The sequence below is a fragment of the Talpa europaea genome (genome assembly GCF_964194135.1).
Source record: "Talpa europaea genome assembly, chromosome: 5".
Lineage (NCBI taxonomy): Eukaryota > Metazoa > Chordata > Mammalia > Eulipotyphla > Talpidae > Talpa > Talpa europaea.
Genome location: NC_140071.1, coordinates 54,981,747 through 55,001,391, shown reverse-complemented (window position 1 = coordinate 55,001,391; position 19,645 = coordinate 54,981,747). Strand labels below are relative to the sequence as shown.

The following is a 19,645-nucleotide window of genomic DNA, read 5'->3' as shown; positions in this document are numbered from 1 at the left end:
TGCTTTCTACATTAGATATATCGATTTTAAAACCACTGCAAATTAAATGCTTTTTCATTTTAATTCCTAAATTTAAAGGAGGTGAGTACCAAAAGGAACTAAAAATGCATAAAAGAAACAGTCATAAATTTTAAAAGGAAAATATAACATTAGCATTATCATTAAGTAACTAAAGAATTTTCAAAACAGGTTGCAGATAAGGTACATTAATATTTATAATGATTATGTCCAAGATATTTTTCACTTGTATTCTTGTCCATACAGTTTAAAATACCAAAACACAGACTGAGTGAGAAAGGATTATTTTTAAATTAATAAAAGATGGCAGCATGTGTCAGTTTAAGTATAAAAGGAAAATGGACTATGATCTTTGATTTGAAAATACGGTGCTTTAGCCAAGTAATCCTTAGTGCTTCCATTATCATTGAATGACGAGATTCTGTAAAGTCTGGGTGGAAAAGCGACCATTTTTTTACTGATGGAAGGCTTCTAATCTTATTCGGGTTGGATCTTCTGGATGTCTCAAAGCAATTCCATTACGCAGGAGCAGTTCAATATAAGGTGGCCAAAAAGAATCAATAATTTTGACATATGGATCATGTGGAACATCAAATAATCTATTTAAAAGAATCTAGGAAAAAATGTCATTGAAATTATATCTTACTTGTGAAAAAAGACTTAGCTGTAAAAAACATCAAAATTATTCATCAAAGCATGTTGTTCCTTTTACTCTTTGAATAACTGTTTATGTCATAATTTGTGTGTTAACATAATTTTCTTTTTTAAAAGACAGTGATATTAAAAGCTTTAAAATGAATAAAAGCTTTAAAATGGGGCCTCCCTGGTGGCGCTAGGGGTTAAAATGCAACCTATGAAGCTATCTGCATCTACTGCAGCACAAGTTTGATCCCCAGCCAAGGAGGTACCCACATGGTGCAGCAGACCTCTCCTGACTCGCCTGCTGCTCCCCTCAGCAGTGTATTTCAGTCATTCCTCGTTCCGTTCCCCACTCTGTCTCTGGTGAATCCTCTCGCACTCACACCTCTGGCCTGTACCCCAGTTCTTGTATGCATAAATAAATAAATCTTTAATAAAAAAAAAGCTTTAAAATGAATCTCTGCATCTTAACTCTGAAAATATTTCCTAAAAACTAGTTAAGGGGCATATACAATTCTCCCACTTCTCTTGGGATAAAAAGTTCTTTAGAAATTTGGTTATAACTTCTTAAAAATAAAAACCAGAAATTTAAAAATTAAAAAATTATGCATCAAATTAAAAAAACAATATACAGGGCCTCCCTGGTGGCGCAGGCGGTTGAGCACAGCGCTGTGAAGCTGTGCACAGCCTCTGCAGCGCGGGTTTGATCCCAGCCAGGGAAGTACCCATATGATGCAGCAGACCTCTCCTGTCTCGCCTGCTGCTACCCTCAGCAGTATATTTCAGTCAGTCTGCCTGTTCTGCTCCCCACTCTGTTTCTGGTGACTCCTCTCACCCTCCCACACATCTGGCCTGTACCCCGGTTCTTGTATGCATGAATAAATAAATCTTGGGGCCTCCCCAGTGGCACGGCAGCTGAGTGCTGGGCTGCAAAGCTGCCCGCAGCTTCTGCAGCGTCGGTTCGATTCCCGGCTGCCAGCGAGGGTCCCACATGGTGTGTAGATTTCTCCTGCTGCGCCCACTGCTCCCCTCAGTAGTGGATATTTCATCAGTCTGCCTGTTCTGTTCCCTGCTCTGGCTCTGGTGAATTCTCTCACCCACACTTCTGACTGTACCCAGTGCTTGTATAAATAAATAAATAAATCTTTAAAAAAAAAAATATATATATATACACACACACACACACACACATATCTTAGCATTGTAAGAAAAAGAAATCACCAACTCTACCCCCATCAGCAAAAAAAACCCCACCTATTCTGAAAAATCTTCAGAACAGTAGTTTTAGCATCATTTCCTTCAACTTTATCTTGAATATTTTTGGTTTCTTTTTTTTTATTATTAAATATTGTACTTATTTATACTAGGACTGAGGTATAGTTCAGAGGCACGGGAGGGTGAGAGAATTCACCAGAGACAGAGTGGGAAGCAGAACAGGCAGACGGACCGAAGACACTGCAGAGGGGAACAGTGGGCGAGGCAGGAGAGGTCTGCCACGCCATGTTGGTTTCTCCCTGGCCAGCCGGGAAATGAACCTGTGCTGCAGAGGCTGCGGACAGCTTTACAGTGCGGCGCTCAACCCGCTGCGCCACTGGGGAGGCCCTATTTTTGGTTTCTTGCCAACGTTTCTTGTCAACATCAAGAATGTTGACAAGTCTCGAGCATTCATACTAAATTACATAGGCTAACATTTCCCAAACTGCACCCCATAGAATTAGTCTTAAGGATCTTCTTAATCTTGAAAACAGATTTCTACGGTCAAATAAGGGGAAGGATTGCTAATGTGCACTGACTGTCCCCTTTCCTTCCCAAATCTAATGCATTAGTTAAACTTTTCAAGAAACACAGATTTAAAATTCTTTGAACACTAATGTTTTATGAAACATACTGGAAAATGCTAAATATATATGGATTATTACCCCTTTCCCTCAACAAATTTCCAGTATCTTCACAAATTACAAAACCTGAATACAAGAGAGTTAAGAGATTCCTCAATAGGTCATAATTAGTGACAGGTGATGGCCTAAATTCCTTATCGCTGAACTACCAAGTCCAAGCACTAAGTAAAAGACAGTAGCTTGGGCCTCCCCGGTGGCGCAGCGGTTGAGCGCTGGGTTGCAAAGCTGCCCACGGCCTCTGCGGTGCCGGTTCGATCCCCGGCTGCTCCCCGGCCACCAGAGGAGGGTCCCACATTGCGCGCAGACCTCTCCTGCCGTCCACTGCTCCCCTCAGCAGTGTACTTCGGTCCTTCTGCCTGCTCTGCTCCCTGCTCTGGCTCTGGTGAATTCTCTCACTCTCCCGCACTTCTGACTGTACCCAGTGCATGTACAAACAAACAAATAAATAAATAAAAAACATGTCTCTTAAAAAAAAAAATAAAATAAAAGACAGTAGCTTAAGTAACATGAATAAAAGAAAAAGCATAATGTACACAAATATAAAGTACCATAGAAGTATAATTAACCTGATGCTCTTATTTCAATTATATTTCATAATAATCATTTCATAATGTCAGTATCTCAGCTCTTAAAATGAATTTTCATCTACCATTAACTTTAGCTATTTCAGGTTTCATATCCTGGTAGAAAAAAGGTTTTGTCTTATTTCAGAAATGACTAATGCTAAAAATCCAACTTTAAAAAGAACATGTGTATTGTTCTACTTTTCACTGATTGCAGTTTAAATACTGGCTTACTTTTATTATTGATAACACAGCTTGGAAACGAAATGGTTTCAAAATCCAAGTTTTAAACTTTATTCCATAGCACATTATTCAAAAAAAATTACACATGCATTTCTCAGTTACTACTTATAATATTTGCTAATATATGACAATTTTTATTCAAGAAAGCTAAGTCATCCATGAGAAATATTAGTTTTTCAGTTTCAGTATTAGCTGGGATAACTAGAATTATGTTAAAATGCTCTAACCACAAAACTAATCAATATTTTTATTTTTCTTCTCTTACCATTCAAAACTACTTAAATGAATAAAAGTAGGCTTTAGCAGCCAAATCATACAAGCACAATGAAACAAATCACTTTCTTTTAAACTTACTAGTAACTTAAAAAAGGCACATTAATTGTTAAATAACCTTCTCTTCAGACTATATTAATTTCCTCTTTTACCAATTTGCAATGGATTGTCAAGTCAAGATCTAAAATATTGGCAATATATGTTAATTTGGCTTGAGTTCAAATACATTTTTTAAAAAGTCAAAGATATTTACAAAAGAAAGTAACTGTCAAGAAGAAAATGTTGGGATTACTCAATAGTTAACATTATTTTATAAAAGAGGCTGATGTTATTTAATGAAAAATTATACACAAAATTCTGCAACTTTGTGGGAAGAATCCTTAGACTCACTTACGCATTTTATATAGGATACAAAGTTGTCAACTAAAGATTTCCCAGATAAAAATTGGTATATGCCTTAAGAACTAAAGCAGTATGCTTTTTCAAGCTTGTGTAAAATTGTTCACATATCACTACTTCAGAGACACCTTCAGAGAAAATAACACAAAATACTTACCTCTAATATTTCATGCAGTGTTATCAGCTCCATAGCTGAGTCTTGAATGTTTTTCTTTGACAGAAATATGAATAAAAAATTAACATTTCAATTCTGCCAATAGCAGAATATAGATGATAAAATTAATATTTCTTAATTGTAATGGTTAAAAGTATACTAAAATCAAACATTTACAATTAAGCGATTTTATCAGAATTCTGGGCATAAACAACCTGCTTGTACTAAACAAGCAGGTATGTAAAAGCAAAGTGAAATTTTATCCAATTTTAAGATACAATTCAAACTATAAATATATAATAGACATTATTGTTATTCATATTATATACACTCATATAAAAGAAAGTCCAATGTTTGAAACCCCAATCAAAATATCACAATGGCATCCCAAACTGTATTTATACAGCTTCAGGAAAGGAAACTTGCTTCCCAGGGGGCCTTGTTCATCTTTCTACAGTTGTTCTTTTCTTTTCTTTTTTTTTTTTTTGCATAGAAGAACTGGAGTGTAGGTTAGAGGTAGAGGGGAGTGAGAGGATTCACCAGAGACAGAGTAGAACAAGCGAATTTACTGAAATACACTGCTAAGGGAAACAGCAGGCAAGACAGCAGAAGTCTGTCGTGCCATAAGTAGGTTAGCTCCCTGGCTGGATCAAACTTAGGGGATCTCAGGTGATAGCATTGAGAGTTAACCCGTAGGCACCAAGGAAGCCCTTTCTATATTCTTGACAGTTCCTCAAGTTAACTCAACTCACTTGGAATAACAGAGAATATATCTCATTCAATTCCATCCAAAAGTTCCTCAAATAGTTGAAGACAGCTAATATGAGTCCCAAGTCTTCTCCATACTAAGCATCATTAGTTCCTTCTATTGTTTTTCAATGCCATTGACTTGTGTCCCTCTCATCATGGTTGTTCTCTCAGTTTGTCCTAATTTGCCCTTTTTTAAAATCCAGCCTCCACAATGATCTAAGTATGTTTCCAACAACAAAGATGAAAAGAACACTCATTCTCATACTTATATATGCTGATATTCTATTAATTAAATTTAAGAATTCATAAGCTATTTTACCCTGATGACCTCTATCCGAGAATACTGTTATCCAAAATGCCAGTCTTTTTCATACACATACCTAATATCTTCTTTATTCCTCAATGTGTAAACCCAAGAAAGATATTCTATGAGTGCTACCAAGTATTTTATTTTCTTTGGCCTAGTTCCTGATCCACTGAAAAGTATATCTTATGTCTATTATCAAATACTTAATATTTAACCCTTTTAATTTCAATATCATTTGCAAACTTTGATGACTATGTCTTCAACTTCTTTATCCGAATTACTGTTAAAAATGTTCAATTGAAAAAAATTCTAAGGGAAACTGCTAGATATTTCCTTCCCAGATAATACTAATCCTAATTAGCAGCTTTTGATTCAGATATTCAACTAATTGCAAAGTTACCTACTGCAGAGGCAATCTGTACTTTCTTGATAACAGTGAAAGATTACCATGGAGCCTTCATAAGGTCTTACAGAAAGACAAATATATTAAAGAATTAGTAAGATAATCCTAACAGGGACCTCCCCGGTGTTGCAGCGGTTGAGCGCTGGGTTGCGAAGCTGCCCGCGGCCTCTGCCGCGCCAGTTCGATCCCCGGCTGCTCCCCGGCCACAGGAGGAGGGTCCCACATGGCGCAGAGACCTCTCCTGCCGCCCGCTGCTCCCTTCAGCAGTGTACTTCGTCAGTCTGCCTGTTCTGCTCCCCGCTCTAGCTCTGGTGAATTCTCTCACCCTCCCGCGCTTCTGACTGTACCCAGTGCATGTATAAACAAAAACAAACAAACAAACAAATAAATAAATAAAACATGCCTCTATAAAAAAAAAAGAAAAAAGAAAAGTTTAAAAAAAAAAAAAAAGATAATCCTAACAAAAATAAATGTGATTCTTAAGTAAAGAGATCCAGTAAACTTGGATGTCAAAATCTCTGATCCCTTAATACTTTATTAAATGAAAGAGTGGTAAGAATCAGCATATGACACATTTGTGATGAAAGGACTGAGACAATCAAAAAAAAATGCAGAGGAATAATACAATGAAAGGAAGTAAAAAAGAAAATGTTTCAAAACAGGGACATGAGAAACAATAGAAGATATAAAAAAATAAAATTTTCATGAAAAAGAAATATGAACTAAATCTGCCCCTGGCTGGCCTTAGGAACCTGAACAATCTCACATTAGTCTGAAAAATGAAAGAGATCAATAATGACTCTTCAGTGATTGTAACAGTTTTGTAAAAGGAAAAGAATGAGCAAAGGTTACTGAGCACCAGGTTATGAAATTCAAGACATGTCTAACTATATTGAGCATAGTTGGAGTCTTGGAGAAATGAGATATGAACAAAAAAATCTGAATATTAGATTTAACATTGGGAACATTATTTTCATGGTCATTGAACAGTCATTGTTCTCTAAATGACAAGCTGACATGGTGTCTATTCATTTGGAGGCATTTTGCTGTAAAATGGGTGGACTATTCTGCTATTAACATGGGAGATGATATAAATGTCAGGACAAGAAAAGCTTTCTGTTTAGTTTCTTTTCAAACTTGGAATATCTGGACATATTTACAGACTCTTTGAAATAATTCAAAAAAGAAAAGCAAATAAAGGAGAAAAAATAATTTTAAGAATTATGTCCTTTCAAGAGGCAAATAGGATGGGATCCAGAGGAGAGTGGAAATATCATACTATCATAATATTAATGGGAAATAAAATATGAGATAGTGCATGTCATTTTAATTATACTTAGGATTCAGTGTTGTATATATGTATAACCCAGCTTAGATGCACACATTTATTCCTCCATATTATTTCCACCTGTATGTCCCTTAACCAAATTAAATTGATGATGCACTAAATATTTCTTTAGAAGTCTTCTAAGCTTCATTAGGTGTCAGTTCCTTCAACAGAATAGATCAATTTAATAATGATTTATAGTATCCTTGATCTCTTATTTATTTTATCTCCTATATCAAATTTAGGTCTTTCAGTTAACCGCCTAAAATATATCACATATTTTAATACTCTTTTCAAGTGTTGCCATCCTTGAAATCTCCCCAATATTTCTAAAATGGAATTCTGTAGCAATTGATGTCTAGGTTTCCACTTATTGTATTTTACAAGACAGCCTCAAAATACAAAAAGATTCATTTTAAAACATTAAAAAAATATTGATTTTTCTGCTAAGCATTGTGTCCTTCATAGCAAATAGAATAAGGTGCAATAGACTGTCTTTTATTTAGAAGAAAGTCTAGGCATGCTCCAAGACTCCAGAAACTTCGGAAATTTTATCTATACCAATGTTCTTACCACTTTCTTATTTGATCTAATTAACAATATAACAGAACAATGTGATATTCTATATCTCATATATATATATCCAGATCTCATTGTACTATTTTATGGCAAAGGCAAGAGAGTTAATGTAGTCTTTTGACTAGTTGATAAATTAACATCCATGAAATAGACTCTAAGGACAGAGAGATTTCCATGTAGGAATACTTGTGGGAAATACTGATATTTTCAGAAGCTGTGGGAAGTTAAGGAAGCATTTTGAGCAGGGAAAAAGTCAGTAGCTATGCAGTCATACAGGAAAAGTTGGTTGCCTATGAAATAATACAAAAGCCTCAGCCAATCTCAAGAATTCTAGAGATGCAAGACTATGCAAACTTGTCTACATCAAGACTAAGAGGCTATGCCCTTTTAACCATTTACTGTCCAGTAATTGGATGAGTGCTACCTATAAGGAAAGGAACTTTTCTTTACAGAGGTAACTCACTTTGGCTAAAGTCAATGTTTCAAAGGAGAATCACCTATGAAAACACAACAACCACATTCCCATTTCACTAACTCCTTTAACAGAGTTCAATAGATTATTTTTAAAAGCTGCATTTAAATCATATAAATACAATATAAAAAATGGAATTTAATTCTAATATTTCAGTAAATATATTGATACTTCTATACATATATCTTTGTGAGTGTATATTATAAACATACAAAATATATCAGAGAATTTACATTTGAACCATCCGAAACAAGTTCACATATGAAAAAATACATGAATGTCTTCTCCAAAACTTACCTTTTTCTTTTTAACACTTCTATCGGGCAGAGGAAAATGGTCTTCTAGAAACTCACCCAAGGTAAACAGGAGTTCTTTCTTATATTCCTTTATATTATTCATTTTAGTTTTCAGCTCATTAAAGATTCTAATAGAATTTAAAAAAACAAGAGAAATATGTCACTGGTGAATATATAACTATGTGTAACCGATCACTCAAAGCTAATCAAAAACATTGTTCAAACTTCATTTGCTAAAACCAAATAACTGTCTTTATGAAAGCAATAGTCTCTGTTTAACATGTAGTGAAACTAAAGGTACAACCAATTCAAATCATTCATAAAAGATTGTATAGGTAATAGTTGGCAAAAGTTAGAGTAACTCATGATTTCTAGTAAAATTTATCATATTTTCTAGTAAAATTTATCATATTTTCAGATATGTAACATAAAAGAAAAATACTTTTTTTCTATTTTTATAAACCCAGAACACGAAATACCTTGATTCAGAAAACGTGACAACCTCATGTTTCAAGTCATTGTATACTGCGTTAAGGGATTCCAGTATCTGTTGCTGTTCATTCAACCACTGTTGTTCCCTTTAAACATGGAAAAACAAAACAAAGAAATAGAAAATAAAACACTAACACTAATTTAACATGCATCAATGATTAACAGTAATTATAATGTAAATATACCTTTCCAGGTTTTCTTTTAACTTTTCATTCTTTGACTGAACAGTAGACAGTACCAATTCAAGATCATGTCTCAATTTTTGGAACTAGAACAAAATAATAAAATAAATTGCTTAGTTTGTAATCTTATAAACAGCTGTATATCTTCATAATAGTAAAATTTACATACACTCCTAAGAAAGAGTCAGAAATTTATGAAGATATCCTAGAAAAAAGCATTTGAAAGGTAAATATACAACAGGTATGAAGTAATTATAACATCTGTTGAACTAAAAAACTTAAGAAGGGGTTTAACAACATATTTTACTTTCATATTGAAAGGTAGTTTAATGGAGAGCTTTCAGTAATCAGGTAGATCTGTCTTTTCTAAGGAGATCATACAAGAACAAACAGAAATGAGTATCATTCATTCAACAAATATTTACTGATCAGTTAATGAGTACCAGGCATTGCTGTAGGCAAAGAGGAACAGAATCTCTAAACACCCAAACTAGTGTCCTGAGTCCAGACCCTCAATAGTTTAAGTCTTCATAATACATACCTCCAGTTTTCATGTGTGTAGTAAAAAGTTAGCTACTTAATTTAAAAAGACAGAGAAAGAAAAGGTTGAACAGTCTATGTCTGATTCTAAATAACCTTGTTCTTAGCTCCCCACTAGATCCTAAATTTGCAGTACCAGTTTGATATAAATCCCAAGCCTTTCCTCGATTCTATTGAGTACATAATTTTTTTTCACTATTTCTGTCTCTAGCACAGAGATATCTTTCCATACTCCACAACCTTGTTGAAAATTCTGATTTGCTTCTATCTCATGCCTTATACTTTGATCTAATGGACATATGAATTAAGAACATGTTTTTATAGACATTAATATTATTTTGAGAAAGAAAAATTTACATTTATAGACAATTAGCTATGTTTAACCCTTTCTGCTTTACTTATGAGGAAAGTTTCATCAACTGAATATAAGACTTACATATTAAACATTACAATAGTTACAAAATAAAAATTGAGCTCAAAAATTAAAATCTTTTTACACTAATTCAAAGGGGAATATACATTCCTATGTTCATTGCAGCCAAAGACAAAGAAGTAGATCAGAAAAATGTGGGTGATACATACATACACGCTTACACACATATGAGGTAACTATATATATGTCTGTACTTATATATAGAATATAATGAATATTACTCAGATATAAAAAAGATGGCCTCCTGCCATTTGAGACAACATGGATGGCCCAGAGAAGATAATCCCAAGCAAAATAAGTCAGGAGAAAGACAAATACCAGAATTTATCACTCTTATATGCAACAAAAGGTCACACAAAACCAAACCAATAACCAACCCTTGACATCTAACTGCAAAGCAAAGGCAATCAGAAGGAGTGGGTTGTGGGAATGAAAGTAGGGCCCAATGGAGCATAGTGAAGGATTATCCGGGTTTAGGTGATGGGCCCAGTATGAAAGCATATATTTGTGGACATTTGGGCCTATAATACCTAAAACAAATAAGATTATATAAACCAACTCTACCTCTATAAATACAATTGGAAAAAAAAATACTATTGTTTTAGATATTCTGTTCAATGAAACATAAATAAAATTTAAAATTTATTTGGTTTTAAAGTTATTTCACCATACTTCTTATATCATGAACTTACCCAAGAAACTTAGAGTTATAAATTATTTGGAGTTACTACAAATTCATTAAGTAACTTACCTCTTCTTTTCCCAATGTTGTCAAAACTTCTTCACTCAATGGAATTACTAAAGAACAAAACAAACCAAAATTATACATGTACTTAGTTAATGCTCCAAAATCAAGAATTAAACTTTATTGCTTCTAATATACCACTTTTCATGTATATAAAGCTTCTTATGACTACTGTATACTTTTTATGAAATTATTTTTATTTAACTTCTTTACAAATATAATTTTAGATAAATGTGATTATACTTAATCACATTTTGGTTTTGGTTTTAGTACCATTTTCCTTTATTTTGTTTTCCAAATACCTCAAAAGAAAAATTAATAATCTATAGTGTATTCCTCAAATATTTCTTTCTGTAGTCATGATCCTGTGCAAACATATATACATATATTTTCCATAAAATGGAATATTATTCAGACTTTAAAAGGGAGAAATTCTGACACATGCTACAACATGGATGAACCTTGCAGACATTACATTAAGTGAAATAAGCCAGTCACAAAAAAGACAAATACTGTATGATTTCATTTATGTGATGTATCTAGAGTAGTCAAACTCATAGAACAGAAGTAGAACGGTGGTTGTCAGGAAATGGAGTGAACAAGAAAAAGGAAGTTGTCATTTAATGGGGAGAGTTTCATTTGCAAGATGAAAATGTTCTACAGAATCGCTCAACAATAGTGACTGTATTTAACATTATTGAATTGCACACATGAATATATTTAACATGGTAAATATATGTGCATTTTAGCACACTAAGAAACTAAAATAAAACTTTAAAAAGAAAAACTTAGGAATTCAGGTTGACTATAACAAAAGATCTAACATTCATGTCATTAGACTCCCAGGAAAGGAAAGAGAGTAAAACTAAAAAAAAAATTTGAAGAAATAAAAGTTGAAATTTTGCCAGATATAAATCTATGCTTAAGAATTGAATAAACCACAAAAAGGATAGGCCCAGAAAAATCCATGCCAAGATACATAGTAATTAAATTTTTGACAGCAAAAGACAAAGAGAAATCTGCAAAGCAATCAAAGAAAACATGTCTTCCCAAAAGAGGAAAAACAGTAAGAGTGACAGTATATTTCTTTTCAGTAACCACGGAGACAAGACTTTATAGAGTGATAAAAGAAAATAATTTAATCCTGAATTATATATCCAGTAAAAATATCCTTCAGGAATGAAAAAGAAATTAAGACATTCTCAGGTAAAGAAAAACTAAGAGACTCTGTCATAAGTAGAAATACCCTAGAGAATGGTTAAATGAAGTTCTTGAAACAAAAACATTAAAAGACGGAATCTTGGAACATCATAAAGAAAGAAAGAACAGAAAGAGCAAAAATGTAAAATGAAGCCACTGTCACAAGGAAATTATTCTGTCAGCATCTTGAGGTGGTTGGAAGTATATTTCTTTCCAATTGAGACTTTGGTGAGAATCTTTCATTGTAACCTCAAGACCTCTAAGCAGAGGAGCCAGCTAAGCTATGCCTAGTCTCCTGACCCAGGAAACTGTGAGATAATAAAGGTATGCTGTTTTCTAAAGCTGTCCCAAAAAGTCCAAAACAAGGCTAGAAAATGATGATAATTGTGAAAGCTGTTGTCTCAGTTTATTGAGTTCATTATATTATTCTCTTATCTTCCTTTAAATTTGAAAATTCCTACAATTAAAAAACAATCTATGTTAAGAGCTGAAAAGTCTATTATAATAATCTAGTGGGTTTCATGACAGAGCCTAAAAAGTAAATCTGTGGCAGTAGGGCTCAGTATTTAATATCTAGCAGTATGTAAATTATGAATAAGAAGAATCTAGAAGGACTCCTAAATGTATAGTTAATCAAATAGATTCCATTTAATGGATCAGGAAATAGAGATCAGTTCATGAATCTGAGACTTGTATAGCACATTTTTTAAAAGATGCCTAGAAGGGAGGAATATATAAGTGTAATATTACAGAGAAGTACGGTTTGGATATAAAGATTTAAAAGTTGTAAGAACATTGTGTCCTTCCCAAATATGTAAGATGAAGTTCTAACACCCATCTGATTATATTTGCAATTGGGTCTGTACAAAGGTAATTAAGTTAAAATGAGATCTTTAGGTTAAGCCCTATTGCAACATGGTTGATGTCCTTACACAAACAGATTATGAAGATGGGCACAGAAGGGTGAGGATTAAGGGAGAAGACAGCAATCTATAAGCCAAAAGAGGTCTTAGAAGTAACCAACCCTGTCAACACAGAGACCTTGACTTCTAGCCTCCAGAATTGTGAGAAAATAAATTTCTGTTATTTAAGCAAACACTAACCCATAGTAGTTTGTTATGGCAGCTCCTAGCAAACTTATACAGAAGCCATCAATACAGATATAAAAACAGGAGCAGAATATACAATGCTGGAATACCATACAAAGCTAAAAGAACTAAGCACTATCCTCTGAAAAACACCAACATTTTGACATCTGAGTATGAGCAATTTTTTAGATGCTCAATATAATACTGAGTAGGCAATAGGATATACAGTTTAATGCAAATAAAAATCACAATTGTATATGTATTTGTCACAAGTGCTAAAATTAAAAATACCAGGTGGTAGGAAGATGTGGAACAATGGCAGACAATGGCATGAACATAGTAATGAAGAGAGCAGATAAAATAGTCTAGGTAAGGAAAATGAGAAAAAAAGAATCCCAAGACCTGAAATAGAGAATGATAAGCCCACTAAGGGAAGTGTAGGGAGTTAAAGGAAACAGAGTAAGTACAAGAAAGGATAAGGGAGACATTAAATGGAAAAAGAGGGTACAATTCATATGAACACTAAGTACAACATATATATAGCATAGAAATGTAGACTTTGCTTAGTGGTTATTAAAACTACATCTGTTTAAGCCTTCTACTTCTCAACTAAAGGCAAACATAGAGTTGGCCTCAGTCAACAGGGGATATGTAATCTTTTTTAGCCTTATGTAAATAAGTGTCTAAAATAGAAATCTTTTCTATCATGTAAGTTTCATTCACTAAGAGACAATGTAGTTTCTACCCAGCATATAAGACTATGACGATAAAATGAGGGCTCTAATATTTCATAATCAAGGTTACTATCCCTAATGTGAGACAGACACATTCCTCTATAATAAACACAAAATAATGGCGTGAAGAAAGGAAAAGGTGGCTTCCTAACAGCAATGGAATTTGATCAATTTCAAGATGGCTAAATGGATACTATAATTCTTGTGATCATTAAATTAATTTGTCATTAGCTCTTCTATAAAAATGTAAATTTAAAAATAAAACTCTTACTTTCAGGAGTTTCTTTCTGCCATTGGCTAAGTTCGGCCGTCAAACATTTCACTTGCATAATTAATAAGGACAGCTATAAAAATAGAGTAAAAAAATCATTTCTTGTGGAATATTCATAGTCATTTTTAGATGAAAGTGTAGACCTTTTCAATACTTTAATACTAGTTCTTAAAACAAATTTCTGGTATAATAGCCCTCAAAACCAAAAAAAAAAACATCACTCCAAACAGAAATCTGCTTTAAACCATACTAATTACTTTCATAATTATAACGGTGATAAGTATTAAAAAATGGTAACTTCTGCACTATCATTCAACCTAAAGTAAAAGAACCTAAGCATGTTAAGTTTATATTCTAAACATGTAATTCTTTAAAAACTGGATATCCTTTCTTGTCAATACATTTGCATCAAAGTTGTTCTTTTTCTTCTGTGCCCTTTCAGAAGAATTGCCACTATTTCTAGCTAAGTAGATAAAAATAAATTTAAATATACAATACAGAGACCATTTAAAATGAGACCACATCCACAGTCACCCATAAAAACCAACTTTACTACACAATAATTTGTAAGTTATATACCCCATCATCCTTTTCATTTGCTAATTTTACTCTGTATCCTTTCAATGTAATCAATCTCATGGATGAGGATGACTATACAATAGTCCTGTGAATCCTCCTAAAGAATCACCAACCTGGAAGTAAACTTGAGAGCTCTCAACACAAAAGGAAACCACAATTTTTGGTTTCTTTGGAATAAGCAAAGTTATTATTGCTTATCTGAGAATACTAAACATTGACAAACTACATGAGCACTTCGCTCCAAGATAATGCTTGGCTTACTGGATGAAAATCATACAGTAAATCTATAGGCCTCATCAGTGATTCTGATTCAGTAGGTCTCAATTTCTACAAAATAGTAAGAACCACATTCACCAAGGAAATCAGATTATAGTTTATTTACTGTATAAAGCATTTCTAAATATAATATCTAGTTTTACCCTGTACAACACAGCTCCATATTTATCGATGGATAATTTTTTTTTTTTTTACAAAGATGTTTAATCCTTTATCATCAATTTTAAGATTAAAGATCTGGTGGAACAGGTACTCTCAAAAGTGACAACTTAGTTTTTCTTCTTTGACCCATCTTTCCCTTTCTCATTTTTCACTAAGTATCATTAGAGCACATATTTTTCTTCATATTCTTATAATCAATTACGGTCATTATTTCCTTTTGAAGGTTAAATGCTACCACATTTGGAGACAGGAGAGTTCTTCCATCAGTAACCATATCTTTTGACATGCTCCCAACAGTTCTAGAGAAATTTTATTGGAATCAAATGTATTTTTCACTTTGTTCCTAGAATTCTTCATTAAAGGATTTTAAATTTTTATATGGCCAAGTAGATCTAAGTTTTTCTTTTTCTTGTTAATTATTTGACGAAAAAGTTCCCACTGTACCTAGATTGCAGAGTCTCAGAGCTTTTCTTCTATTATTGTTGTATGCACAGACTGGAGCTATTCTCTCTCTCTCTCTCTCTCTCTGATATTTTAAATTCTTACAGTTACCAATTGGCATATTCCTAAGCCAATTCCACAACTCATTGATTACTATTAAAAAATCATAATCTCTTTTTAAAATCTAAGATAAAATCAGTTAAGATAAAATAAACCGTAATCACCGCACCTAACACAAAGCAGGACAGTCTCTTTTCTAATTTTTAACAAGGTATCATAACAGACAATAAGTGATTCACTTAATAGTTAAATGTATACATAGCGATTAAAAGATAAATAATAATAAAGTATTCTTATTTTTTATAATAGCTTATTCAAAAAGTGTTCATAGTACTACCAACTCTTCAACTACAAACAGTAATTAATAAAGCTATTATACTTGGGATAAACAGATGCATTTTTTATGCAAAACACAATGAATTCCACTTATCTATTTTTAGAAAGGAAAAATAGTTTCATACCTGAGCATTTTTATCACTGAGTGTCTCGGTTCCAACAAGGGATAATTTATTCTGACACTTGATTTAAAAAGCAAAGGAAAACAAGTCATACACTATAACCCACAGATAATTCCCTTCTCATCCCCATTGTACCAATGTAATATTCCTCTAAAACAAAATACAAATGTGTGATAAGAAAAGTTTGTTTAACCAAGATAAAAATGTACACTGTGCAAAAATGAAAAATGATGTAAAAAATATATAAAATAAAAAGTTTGTTTAAATTCCTCACTTTCTTAAACAAAAGCATCAGGAAGGCAGTCAAATAAGTCCCAAGGTAAGTAAAAGAGGATACTAGATGCTACACAGAATGAAAAATAAAAAATGAGCATAAAAATAAGGAAAAAGAATGAAGATTAGTAATTACATGGAATAGAAGTTAGCTATGGGTGGGAAAAGAAGAGGAAAAGTACTATGGAAAAAAAAAGGTAGTTACTATCTTAAGAAAATAAGGCCTTTAGAGAACATTGTTCCTGTGCCATTAAAAAATCCACAGCTGTTAACAGTGATTATATCTAAGAAGTAAAAACATAGGAAATTTAAGTTTTATTTGTGCTTATTTCTACTTACAGTATTTTTCTACAAAAAAGTTTTTAAAGTTATTTTTACACTTGATCTTAGCCAAAAGGCTGAGAAGCGACAAGTTATTTTTAAATTGAAGGTTCTATATTAAAAAAATATCAAAAGCAAACAAATGGGTTGGATTACACATATTATCTTAAAAAAACACATGGATAAAAATAATGTACCAAGAATTTATGATAAAAAACTGAAAAAAAAAAAAAAGGAAAAGGAAAATACCTACTAATCTCTGCCCTAACCTGAAATTTTACTAGGAAAAGTAAGATTATAAAAATGTCCATAGCCTAGATAATACATAACACGACATTAAGTAGAACAAAATTTTACCAATACACTGTAATGGACCAAAGGTGGTTTTAGCTAACTGAGAAATTGTATATACATTTCAAATTGAGTATATCCTAAATTAATTTATGTTTTCATGCAAGCTCCTTAATTATGCATTCTTCCTACTTCTATAATTATCTATTTTGGGAAACAACCCCACCAACCACCAATGATCAGAACCAGAAACTTGAAACTATTCATAATTCCCATCTCACAATCAACCTCCAAGACCTTTTGGTTCTACCTCCTTAAAATCTCTTAAATCCATTCTTCCTCTATTTGCACTGACAGAATTTAGCACTTTGGTACACCTTTCCAGGACCACTACTCGGGCCTCCTAACTACACTTTCTACCTATAGTTTCACTCTCTACAAAATATTTTTTTAAAGATTTATTTATTTATTTATTTATTTATTTATTTATTTATTTATTTATACATGCATACATACATACAAGCACTGGGTACAGTCAGAAGTGCGGGAGGGTGAGAGAATTCACCAGAGCCAGAGTGGGGAGCAGAGCAGGCAGAAGGACCAAAGTACACTGCTGAGGGGAGCAGCGGGCGGCAGGAGAGGTCTGCGCGTCATGTGGGACCCTCCTCCGGTGGCTGGGGAGCAACTGGGGATTGAACTGGTGCTGCAGAGGCTGCAGGCAGCTTCGCAACCCAGAGCTCAACCGCTGCACCACCAGTGAGGCCCATCTACAAAATATTTTCTTCAAAACCACAAGACTAACTTCCACTAACCATCTATCCCAGCATGTCACCTTGTATTTATACTCTTTTAATGGATTATAGTACACGCTAACAAAATCCATCATGTTCTTTCTCCTAATGACCTTTCCAGTCTCACCCTAAAAGTTTGCCTTCTCCTAATTTACATAAGCCATAATATTATACTTAGATGTCTCTAAACTCTCCCAATCTTTATATATTTTGTTTTCTGTTTGGTATATCTCTCCCATGGTCACAGGCTAACTTCTATTTATTCTTTACAATAAATTCAGTTATTCACGCTCTTGAAAGCTATCCTTAACCCCTTCGGCCTAGTTTAGTACTCCTAAGTACAATCTTTGCAATTCTTCCAGAATATATCTTATAATGTATTGTAACATAATGTGACAGCCGCTGCCTCCACTAGCTGATAATCAGCGGAGGGATTTAAGGCAGGTATTGTCATAATATTTTCTTTCTATAGTTCACCTAGTATAAAATTTCTTGAATGAATACTTATAAACCTAACAACTATACAAATATTTATCATATAATTGCTTTTGGGAGTCAGAATAATTCTTTCTTTCCTAAGTTTATTGTTGAAATTGAATTAAATTGGGGCGTCCTTACCAGCAGGGGTTAAAGTTTTAGCGCTATCAAGCTATTACCAGGCACTAAGGCATGAGTTCTATCCCATCAGGGAGCTAACCAGGGAGCTAACCCACATGGTGCAGCAGACCTCTCTTGTCTAGTCCACTGCTCCCCTCAGCAGTGTATTTCAGAGGATCTGCCTGTTCTGCTCCCCACTCTGTCTCTGGTGAATCCTCTCACCCTCTGCACCTCTGGCTATACCCCAGTTCTTATATGCATAAATTAAAAAACATAAATCTTTAAAAAAAACTTATTTAAATCATATATTTATCGACATACCACTTTTATTTCTTGATACTCACTTCTTCCATATCTTTCCACATTTCTTCACATTCTTTGATAAGTTCCTCTTCAACATCTCTAACATCTTCCACATCTGTAGTACTATCTGGATCTAGATCTTGCTGATTCACTGACATGAGCCTTGTAATTTTCTTAACCTTATTAGAAAAGCTAAAATTAAAAAAAACAGTTATTCATTAAGGAATGTTTGTTGAACACCTAGAAACTGCCAGGTAGTCACTTGGGATTTAAAGATGTAGCGGTGAACAAAATAGGTCAAAATATAAGGAATAGGTAAAAATATAAGGAAAACAAATAATAAATTATGTATGTATATGTATATATCGTATTGGACTATATCAAGTTACTTATGAGTACTATGGTAAAAAGCAAAGCAGGGAAGAACCACAAGAAATGCTAAGACAGGGACAATGTAACTTTACCTAAGACAGTCGTATAAAGTCACTCAGAATTACATAATTGAGCAAACCATGAAGAAGTTAAGGAAGTAAGGGAGATATTTAGGGGGGGGAGGCTCCAGGATGAGAGAACCACAAGCACAAAGGCCTAAGGGTGTTATAGGACAGGGAGAGGGGCAGCCCAAACCCCGCAAACCTGCCTATTCTAAATGGGTTCTGCCATCCGTCGCATCAACACAAAACATAGGAGACTTTAATGGGAAGGAACTTTAATAAAACTAGAAAACAATACAGGTAAGGCAAAGAGTCTAGTTTCTAAATGAAACACCCAAAGTTACCCATCCCCTCGTGGGTAAAAGTCCATCCAAATTGGATTGGCCCAGAGCAAAGCCCCAAAGCCTGCCACAAGTCTAAAGCATCTTCCAGTGGGGACCCACAAAAAAGGGTCAGAAACTACCAGACAAGGCCAAAAGGAAAAGAGCAAAATCAACATCAAAATAAAAGCTGCCATGGTCACCTCCCCATGGGTCTCACCCACATCTGTGTTACCCAGTCCACGACCAAAAGACAAGCACAGTTTCTTCAGGTGTCTCTAGGCTCCACGCGCCTCCTCCAGGTCTCCTGGCTCCATCCTACTTCCTTCCTTA

The 19,645-nt window shown here is 33.8% G+C and overlaps 1 protein-coding gene across 2 annotated transcripts; it reads right to left on the bottom strand.

The window, feature by feature from the left end:
* Nucleotides 1–472: 472 nt before the first annotated feature.
* Nucleotides 473–18,716, bottom strand: CENPK (centromere protein K; the record flags this gene model as incomplete). 2 transcript variants are annotated; one of them, XM_084233475.1, is made up of 9 exons in its annotated part: nucleotides 473–631; nucleotides 4,191–4,244; nucleotides 8,323–8,449; nucleotides 8,801–8,899; nucleotides 8,999–9,081; nucleotides 10,720–10,766; nucleotides 14,007–14,079; nucleotides 15,986–16,042; nucleotides 18,600–18,716. In XM_084233475.1, the coding sequence occupies 9 exons, from the start codon at nucleotides 18,714–18,716 to the stop codon at nucleotides 473–475; spliced, it is 816 nt and encodes a 271-aa protein (XP_084089601.1). The 2 variants fall into 2 exon arrangements, with proteins under 2 accessions (XP_084089601.1, XP_084089602.1); XM_084233476.1 differs by lacking the exon at nucleotides 8,801–8,899.
* Between the last annotated feature and the right edge of the window lie 929 nt (nucleotides 18,717–19,645).